Genomic DNA, 10,963 nt, shown 5'->3' on the forward strand with positions numbered 1-10,963 from the left:
AATCACTGTCATTGTTTTTGAAATGAATCTGTTATGTTTCCCTCGGATGACTCGTAGAGATAACACAACGAGTTGTACAATTTAGTTATTACATTTATTGTTCAATTACATACAAAGAACGCACTCACCCAATGTTCGTTATGAATAAACAAAAGTCATGTCCGCCATATATATATCAATGACATTTTACCACAACAGTCCCACAAGACAACAACAATGAAACAATGAACTCAGACGAACCACATGACACACGGAACGTCAGACGAATTACATATCTAACAGTCCATATAACAGAATCTAACTTGATATTTCATTGTATTTAATGTGAATTCAGTTTTGAATTTCTTAAATTTTGTATTGAATGTCTATATAACAAATATTAAAAAAATGGAAGAAAAATGCATTCAGCAATGAATTTTCAAAATATGTTTTTACATAATTTCAGACATTTTCTTACTTCATTACAACTAGAAAAGAGTATTTTAGAACCTGAAGCAAGCCGCTTGCCTCAAGATTTGCTGGAAAGATGTGCAGCTATCAGTGCACGACCAAATGCAATCAAAGATCTGGTCGATGTAATGGGAAGTAAGTGTTTTCTTATCACTTTATTGTATTGCTTGAGTAATTATCATTACTTAATATTCTTAATTCATCATAAGTATATTTAATCATTGATTCATGATAGCTTCTGCTTGATCAAATGCTGTTTTCCCTTTAGTATGGTGTGTAAGTGCTTAAACAATTGAACTTCTAAATTAGAGATTGGCAATTCTTGAAAATGGGGCCTAGTAATAAAATCATTGGAGTTCTGAATTAAAGTGAAAGTAATGAATAAGGGCCTTGAACTGAATGTTGTGCTAAAATAATTTTTTATTGTTCAGACTTGCTCTAGGGAAATGAATGTTTCTGAAGAAATTTGGTAGCTGGTGAGTGGAAGAATCAGCCAAAACATAACATACATTGAAACACAAAATATGAGACCTTACTGCTTTAGTTATCAATTCAGAATTATACAGTATATACAAATATATCGAATTAGCTGTACGTTTGTTTGTGCATCAGTATATATATATATATATGTGTGTGTATGTATATCTCTGTTTATGTCAACTACATTGGTTACATAGTAGACATTATTTATATATATATATATATATATATATATATATATATATATTTGTTTTTAAGATTTTTTTTTCTTGTGTAGAGCTATCTGGTTTTGCAACTGAAGTTGAGATGGGAATCAAAGAAGTGAAAGAACTAATTGAGAAGGAAATAAAAGCAGAAGAGGAATTTGAAGTAAGAATTTTTATATTTCCTTTTACCATATTTTTTCATGATGACACGATTTTATAAAATACTAAGTTTAACAGTCTTTGGTTGTTTTATAAAATACCATGTTTAGCAGTTTTTGCTTGGTATAATGGTTAGACATGAGACAAGGTGGTGAAATACAATTTTCAGTTGTTGAGTCTCATGGAGGCAATGCAAGTGACTGAGACTTCTGGTGATTTGTTGTGCTTGAGAAGAATGCCAAGCTAAGCAAAATCGTGGTTAGTGTTAGTAACACGTAAAAGGCATCCATGCCATTGGCATGTAAAAGACAGCCAGTACTTTTTGTAGAGTGGTTGGCATTAGAAAGGGCATCCAACTGTAGAAATCAAACCAAAACAGACTGAAGTCTGGTGCAGCTCTCTGGCTCACCAGCTCCAGTCAAACTGTCTAACCATGCCAGTATGGAAGAAGAACGTTAAATGATGATGTTGGTAGTGGTTAGTGGTGGTTGTTTATGGTAAATTCATTTCATAAGTGTAACTAATGAATTGATTTATTAATTCTGAATAATTTTCAGCAGATTCAAATGTGAATATGCTAATTGCTGTTGTATTTTGTCTTTGGAAAACAATTTCTTCTTTCAGCTAAATATGTATTCATAACACACTTGATTCATTAGTGTAAGGGGACTCTAGGACGCTCAGTGTTTTGACATTGTGTCTCCTCAGTCAAAGCTACACCAGACAAATGAATCTAACAAGAGTTTGTGACTCTTGTTTATAACTTCAGGAAACAAACCTTTTGTTGAGTCATACTGACATATGCCAACTAATGAACTGTTCTGAAGCAACCAAACTTTCTAGTGTATACACCCTATTGTGTTTGTTTCAAACTTCCCGGTAACATTTCCACAGAAAGAAAATTTGGATAGGCAGCACTAATACTGATTTGACATCAAAAGTTAACATTTATTGTAATTTGTTCTGTAATAAGCTTTTTTTTCTTAGTGTTTACCACTGTCATCAACTGTTATTAGTTTTCATTTTATTGTTGGTTGTAATCAGTATTGTTGTTGGCACTCTGTCGCTTACAACGTCGAGGGTTCCAGTTGATCTGATCAACGGAACACCCTGCTTGTGAAATTAATGTGCAAGTGGCTGAGCACTCCACAGACACGTGTACCCTTAACGTAGTTCTCTGGGATATTCAGCGTGACACAGTGTGACGAGGCTGGCCCTTTGAATTACAGGCACAACAGAAACAAGAAGTAAGAGTGAGAAAGTTGTGGTGGAAGAGTACAGCAGGGTTTGCCACCATCCCCTGCCAGAGCCCCGTGGAGTTTTAGGTGTTTTCGCTCAATAAACACTCACAACGCCCGGTCTAGGAATCGAAACCGTGATCTTATGACCACGAGTCCTCTGCCCTAACCACTGGGCCATTGCGCCTCCACAAGGTGTAATCAGTATTAGAACTAAGAGAAAGTAACCAGTAGTTTTATTTATTAAAAATGATTATCTATAGGAATGGGATAAGAGAGAAAATGAGTGAAAGCAGAGAGGAATCTCTGAACAAGGTATTAGGTAAAAAAGGAATTTGTTGGATAAACCTCAACTTCTCTTTAAATTCAGTAAGAGTTTTTATTTAACCCCCTTCCAAAAAAATCCCATTCATTTATACATTGATCTTGTTAGAGATGATGAAATTGCTAATAAAGATGAAAAAACACATAGATGAACATTATAGTATTGTTCTGAAATGGGAAGAACTATAATGGCATGAGTAATTAAATACCCATTTTTAAAACTACTAAAAACTAATAGTGGCTGATGGGAAGTGTAACAATGATAGTCATTGTTGTTTTAATAATTTATTGAATTAAAGTGGCGAACAGGCAGAAATGTTAGAACGTAAAAACAGACAAATTACCACTAAGCATTTCGCCCGGTGTGCTGAGCTCAAATTCTGCCGAGGTTGACTTTGCCTTTCATCCTTTTGGAGTCGATAAATTAAGTACCAGTTGTGTACTGGGGTCGATCTAATCGACTGTCCCCCTCCCCCAAAATTTCGGGCCTTGTTCCTTGAGTAGAAAACTATAATTCATTGAATTATTTCTTCAGCATTGTTTATTTCTTTATTTGTTCTAGAATAATCTATAAAAAAGCATAAAACGAAATTGATTGAATTGCATGAAAAGCATGTAAAACATTTCTCTAATTCAATGTAGAATGATCTAATTCAATGTAGCATAATCTAATTCACAAAATACTATTGGTGAAGGCAGAATACTTGTGAAAATTTTTGAATTAATGATAAAGGGTTAACTATATAAATGAGCATATGAAGCATCTCTTGAAATTAACACCCTAATTAAGTTAATAGGAAGGAGCCTCTACATAGTTACTCAACCGACAATATGCTGATGTAATATTTTTGAGGTAATTTTTGTTATAGTTAAAAATCATCTTGCATAAAAATTGAGAATAAATCCTATAAATATGCAAAATGTATGTAATGCACCTGTCTGATTATATTGCTATTTGTGACTAAAAACAGCTCTTATTTGAGGTCTGGTAAATAATTGTGGACTGCTTACATTCAACACAAATGCCATTAAAATAAGCCTGCAAATTTTCACAACTGTCTCAACCAATTAGCACTTCAATTAGAAAGTCATTCATAATCGTTATCAGTTTTTTTTTCTTTTGTATGTTGATATGGTTGTGTATATATCAGCATAAAAATTTGCAGCTCACAGGATATATTATATCATGCAAAAGTTGTTTTAATAATCCATTGAATTATTTCTCGAACATTGTTTATTATTTATTTGTTCTAGAATCATCTATGAAAAAAAAAAAAAAAAAAAAAAAAAAAAAAAAAACATGAAAAGAAACCAGTTAAATTGCATGGGAAATGGATGTAAAAAAATTTCTCTAATTAAATACAGCATAATCTATTTCAACTTTATTTTTATGCATTTTCCTCCCTCAGAAAACGTTTGGTAAAAGACCTCCAATGACAATCCTAAACCAAATCCAGAAAGACTGTGAATTGTATGAGTCTGGACATGCGAGGGGCAGTAAATCTAACAAAGATCTTCACAAAGCCATGAATGCTCATGTTGCCAACTTAAAGTTAATCAGTGGACCTCTTGAAGACATACAGAACTCTTTACCTAATTACGACAGCATTAAAAGTAAGTGTTTGGTATTTTTGTTTTATATTCTCATTTATTTATTCCATACTAACATAACTGGGACCGATCTAAACGTTTAGGTATATTCATATCAGTTTGTTTCATTTCATTTTTTTTATGTTGGTTTTTTCCATGCTGGCATACTTTAGACAAGATTTATTGAGGTAGATTTTATAAACCTGGATGTTTTTCCTGTCACCAACCCTTATTTTTCAAGTAAAGTAATGTTTTATTCCAATAGTCATCACACATTGAAACCGTCTGAGCTATGGTACTTTTGTTTACTGGAGAATGTAATCAGTGTCACTGTTTTACTCAAATAGTGATAATAAAGACAGGATCAACACACCAAACGCACACACTCAACCCACACACATGCACTCAACACACACCCACACCACACACATGCATGCACGCACTCACTCACATACTTCCACTCACTCTCACATCATACACACACACGCACATGCACTCGCACACAACACACATGCACTCATACACAATGCATATAACACATGCACTCGTGCACAATACATGCGCTTACGCACACTCGCACACACGCACACATGCACACAACACACACACACACTCGCACACAACACACAACACACACACACTCGCACACAACACACACACATTCACATACAACACACACACTCTCGTACACAACACACACACACACACACACACACACACACACACACACTCACACAACACACACGATGTTGAAAATGATGAGAGATAGAGGACTATTTATGTCGATATAATCATTCATATACTGACGTGACAAAACAATATAAAACTTGAGAGAAAGAATTCAAGGGTATCATCAGCATTTGACAACAAATAGTGAAGTAAGTGTAAACATAATTAATGTTGCAATTTATAATGTTTCAAATATAAATTTGGTTTTGTATTTTCATTAGATCCGGAAGAGGAAGCTGTCCAAAAAGAGCTAAAAAAATTGCTAGCAAAAGTGGATGAGATGAAATCACAGCGTGTCATGCTTGAGGAACAATTTCGTACCAAACTACAAGAAGATGATATTACGAATGTGTTGGTAACACAAGAAGCAAACAAGCAGGTTATTTAAGTAGATTTCTTATCTAATTGTAAGTCTGGTTATTGAATTTCAAAAAAAAATGCAGTCTATAGGAAGTACACAGATTGGTTTCATTACCACAGTTTTGATATACTGCTTGTGTAGTTAAAAACTATACCTTAATTGTTGAAGTAATTTAAAATATGAATTTCTTACAGAAGATTAGTAATTTTTAGAGAAAGTTCATAGTTCACTGAATTGACTTCTAAACTTTGCTAGTAGTTATTTTACCAACTCTGGCAGAATGAAAGGCCAAGTAAAGACTGATGGAAACTATAAAAGGTGGAACAGAATTGACTAGGAATCCTGTTTGACCTATCGTTTATGGTATTCTTCCAATTTATCCTTTTAGCATTCATATTACTCTGTCAAATGTAATTTTTATTTATTCACATTATTTTGAATTAATCATGTATTATCTTGTAGCTTTGAGATTTCAGTGATCTAATTTACTTTAAGAATGATATTGTAAGGTAGGTGTGAAAGGCTACTATTTGGGCCAGATATGGTTAGTTTGAATGGTAAAGGTTTAAATGACTAGAAATATTATATAGTGAGGTAAGTTCAAGTCCTTGTGTCTTAAATAGAAATTGAAAGATTTACTGTTAAATATCTCTTATGTGAGTCATTGATAAATATTGAGCTCCTGTATTTCAGAAAGTTTTCTGAAATCTGTTTGTTACTGCTTCAACATTTTTATAAAGACATTTTTGATATAGAATTTCTATAACAACCTGAATCAGTATCAATACAAATAAGAATAGTCAATACTTGTGCTTTTAAAATTGTATTGATATAGATGTATAATATGACTGGATGATTATATTATGAATGCAAAATGTGTTGTGAAATTGTGCTGCTGTAGAAGCCAGCTAATGAATGTATAGAATGAAGTGGTTAGGTTTAGTAGTCAGAATATTGGGTTTCAGGAATGAGATGGCATGAAACAAGGTGCATGCAAAGATACTGTAATTAGTTTAAATCATGCCAATAGGAAAAACAGATTTTAAAATATTGATAGTAATTAGCTCATATGTGTTTTTTCTCTTTAAGTAGTTGTAGATTTTGTAAGATGATGTATGGTAGTTAAATTTTCAAAAGTTGTTTTTTTGTAGTGAATGAATTGGAAGTGTTTAATCTAAAAGTTAACAAATCTTGGAATTTGATTGTCATTTTAGTATCTAAATTTTGCTATTTTAGTTGGTTCCAAATTGTTTTTTTTAAAATTCATCATAACCGCATAACTATCACCATTTGATTTAGATTTTTTTTTTTTTTACGGTGCAATGTAGTCAGGTTTTCAACACAAGATGTTGACAGCTTTTAATGGTTGATTTACTATTTTCTACATTTGAAAGAGGAAAACTGTCATTTTAAAATCATATTTATGTCTACTTAAGGCTTTTGAAAATACTTTGACCTCATTAATAGTTAACTTTTAAATATTTCACTTAATATTTTTAACCTCACTCTTTTTTAAAAAATTTTTTCTTATTTTTTTTTACACTTGTCAAATTGGATTTTTTAATTTTAACTTCATCCTCTAAATAATTCAAGGGATACAAAAAAAATTTCTGATTTCCAGGAAATATTTGAAGAACAGTTGAAAAAGCATGATAAGACAATCAATTTAATTGAACAAAACCTTGCTGCCCAAGAAAATATTTTACGAGCTTTAACGAATGCAAATGCAAAATTTGCTAATACTCGAAAGACAATAACCGAGATTAGAGTCAAGTAAGTATTACTTTAGTTCTGGATTTGAAGAATATCTCCAAGTGAAACTTATTTGCCTAATCAACTAAACCAGTGTCCTATACTACCTCTAATCTTCACTGTCAAACTATTCATAAACTATTCACCTGTAGAGTGATGTATATTTTTCAATAAAGTAGCCTGCCCCAATTAAAATATACAGTATGCCTGAGGAACACAATATACAGGGTGTCCACAAAGTCTGGGTACATGGGGGATTAACACATACTTTAAGAAATTATTATTTCTTATATTTAATTGTTTATGTTATGATTTTATTTACACCATGTAGCCAGACTTTGTGTTCACTCTGTACTATCAATTTCACTGTGTAACAAAATTTCTATTTTTTTGTCTTTGGTCAGTAAGTATTGTTTTTTATTTACTTCTAAGAAATCAAAGGAAATGATTACTATTCCCTTCAAACTTTGCTTTTGTAACCTGAATATCAATGTTTTGAATCTGACCAATTTTCCATTACACTTCTGACAGATTCAGTGCTGAGTTGCTGAAGCAGAAATATCGTTATAGCAAATATTCTGCTCAGTCCCACAGATTTGCTTGTCAGTTGCTTGACCTTAACCACTTGAGCATACCCTTAGTGGCTGACAATATATACATCTTTGAGCAGTAGTAGTGGGGAAGCATCATAGCCATGTATTGAGAGGGATTCTTTGGGATTTGGATAAATGTAACAAAAGTAAAGTTTGAAGGAAATATTAGCCATTTTCCATACTTTATAGGGGTAAGCAAACAGGAAATAACAGTTGCTACCCAAGGACAAAAATTGTGTCACACGGTGTTATCCTTGTGATTCTAAATATAATTATATTTTTATATACTTAAGAGTTATGTTTCAATTTTTATAACCTATTAACATGAACTATGTATCTGAAAATTAGTTAAGAACTATGAGTTTTAACATTAGATTAATATTAAAATATTTTTTCCAAAAACAGGAGTTCAAAATTAGATATCTTGAGAATTTTTATGTGCTGATAAATTGGTTCTCAATGCTGAATCTGAAGAAATGTACTAAAATCTTTGAAATTTTGAAGAATGTGTTATGGTAAAAAAACAACAAAACAAAACAAAAAGACTCTTAGATGTCAACATGTCATATGTCAAAGATTACTATTTAGTGACAGAACACAAAAGATCAGCACCATTGAGATAGCTCTACTTAATATTTAGGAGGTGAGAAAGGTCAACCTTAATTGTGCGTGTTGTTAGTGCAGACATTAGGTATAGAAAATATACAGTGAACTTTCAGGAATAAATTTTTGAATTTGTAAAGCAACCCAACTCATTTTTCATCAACAAAGTAGCATTAATCATTTAAAAAAAATTTTTTTTTTCATGTGATTTAGACGAGAAGCATTGATCAAAGAACTGATGAATAGCTATGATGTTTACGAAGATTTGTTGGCAAAGTCTCATAAAGGTCTTGAGTTTTATACAAAACTAGGGTCCAGCATTGAGCAGATGCTACGCCGAACTCGGAGTGTCTGCCAAGTGCAAGAAGAAGAGAGGGGCCAAATAAAAAATAAATACAATTCTAAAAGTAAGTATGTTGTTATCCATTATTTCTATGCAACTTGAAACTTATCGTGAGTGATTTGTTGTATCACATTATCTGATGTTCAAAAATGGACATCAATTGATTATATTATTTGACGTCCATGTTTCTAGGTTTGCATGGATTTTCCAGTGCGATTTTGTCAGTTGTAGTGATTCTTTGTCATCTCTTTGAGGTTCAGCATCTTGGGCTCAGCTCTTAAATGAACTTTTGTTTTCTTCAGTCTTTCCCTTCTTCAGGTTCCTTCCTGTTGGATCATTTGGCACTTCGTTACTCAGCTGTCATCTTTTATACACATCTGATGTCTGTATCAGAGTAGTGTTCTCACTTCTTCACTACAGTCATTTCCTCTTAAAACCACTTTTACTCCTGGTTCTTATGTATTGCTCATTAGGTCATACTTAATAACTAGCATTATTGTCAGTTGCTGCAAGAGTAAAGGAAATATCTTGCATGTAATTACAGAGGTATCAAATTGCTGGACCAGGTAATAAAAGTTATGCAGTTATAGCCAAATTAGAAACAAAATTATGTTACACGAGATGCAATTTTGTGCCACAGAGAAATATCACAGATGTCCTGTACCTTGTAAGACAACTGCAGAAGTATTTAGCTAAAAGAATGTCATGGTATTTGACTTATGACCTGGAGAAAATCTTTGACAGGGTTCCTTACTCTGTGATCTGTAGGTCTCTGGGGAAGTTAAGAGTAGATGAATGGCTTGTCAGAAGCATACTACCCATATGTAGTGTGCTGTCAGTAAGGCGAGAGTTAGCCATGTATACAGCAATGAATTTAGAGTACAAGTTGATTGAGAATGAAAAATGGGATGTTAATAGAAAGTCATATTTGTTTGTCTCTTGTAAACAATACATCTCATAGTCCAGCAGTTTCATTGTTTTTGATGTGTGAAGACTAGTGGAAGGGGGAAAAATACCTTCCCTTTCAAACAAGGTTGGTAGCATCTGACTATAAGGTCACATCAAAATGTTTCATTTAACCTTTACTAGCTAGGAAAAGTGGAGATAAAAATGAAGACTTGAAAATAATTCATTAACCAAAGCTATTTTGTTTTTTGTTTTTATTAATGAACCATTCATTAAAATCTATACTAGGCTGGTATCACGGTTCTATAGTTGAATTTTTAATTTTACAATTAGCTGCTCCTCTTGAAGGCAATTAATATAGTGAAAGGTGATTAGCTTCAAATAAGAATCTATAAAGTTTTGTCTTTCATTGTGATGTGTTAAATGTTTCAGCTTCAACCCCATCCAGACCTGCAGCACCCAAACCTGGCAGCAATGTACAATCGTCATTACCAAGTTTCGAAGGACCCAAACTTAAGGATTATCTACCTTATATGAAACCAGCTACTTTTGGCAAAGGTGCTAAGGGCCAAACGGATAGCCACTCTAGTGGTTCATCAACACCCGATGGCTCTGTCAGCTTACCTGATTTAACTGCAGCATCAGTGGTCTTGCACCATGAAGGAGAGGGAGGAAGCAGTGGTGCACTTCCAGCTGGTGTAGGAGGATCTATGTCTCAAGGCACCCAGGTATGTTTACCACTTGCATTTTTTATAATGTCTCCCTTTTTTTAGATTTGTCTGACTGTGATGGAAATGAGCTTTTGTTTTCCATTACTTTCCCTTGCAGAGTGCTGACACTCAACAGTTTATTGTGACTGCAGTTCCTTTTAAAATACCTAGCAGTGCAGATGCTGGTGCCATATCAGTACCATCCTCTGGTACTCCTGTGGAAATGAGTAGAACTTTGCCACTTACAGGTCCATCATATGTGGCACAAGAGCAACAAGAGTCTCAGCAATGCAAATCACAGCTCCTACCACCACCACAGCAACGTCAGCAACACACCACTAATACCGTTTCTGCTGTGGCCACACCCATTGCTTCACCAACTATGGATGTTCAGGCTTATTCCCACGTATTGCCTAGCACTGCTGGAGTTAACAGTACTTTCAACAGGCAGCAAGGAATCAGTGTCTCTGCAAATGTGCAGGTAGGATCTTCCTTAATAAGTTCCTCTTGAGAGATAAA

General features: G+C 33.5%; 1 protein-coding gene across 2 annotated transcripts in view; it reads left to right on the forward strand.

The window, feature by feature from the left end:
- LOC106867958 (tyrosine-protein phosphatase non-receptor type 23) overlaps positions 1–10,963 on the forward strand; it is a 108,264-nt gene that overhangs the window by 67,598 nt on the left and 29,703 nt on the right. The window contains exons 12-19 of one of the 2 annotated variants that reach the window (XM_052969842.1): positions 446–585; positions 1,208–1,299; positions 4,267–4,471; positions 5,398–5,555; positions 7,159–7,310; positions 8,699–8,892; positions 10,167–10,462; positions 10,563–10,925. In XM_052969842.1, the coding sequence (XP_052825802.1) occupies positions 446–585; positions 1,208–1,299; positions 4,267–4,471; positions 5,398–5,555; positions 7,159–7,310; positions 8,699–8,892; positions 10,167–10,462; positions 10,563–10,925 (1,600 nt within the window). The remainder of the gene's footprint in view (positions 1–445; positions 586–1,207; positions 1,300–4,266; positions 4,472–5,397; positions 5,556–7,158; positions 7,311–8,698; positions 8,893–10,166; positions 10,463–10,562; positions 10,926–10,963) is intronic. The other variant, XM_052969843.1, reaches the window with a different exon arrangement.

Source organism: Octopus bimaculoides, chromosome 1 (assembly GCF_001194135.2).
Source record: "Octopus bimaculoides isolate UCB-OBI-ISO-001 chromosome 1, ASM119413v2, whole genome shotgun sequence".
Classification (NCBI taxonomy): domain Eukaryota; kingdom Metazoa; phylum Mollusca; class Cephalopoda; order Octopoda; family Octopodidae; genus Octopus; species Octopus bimaculoides.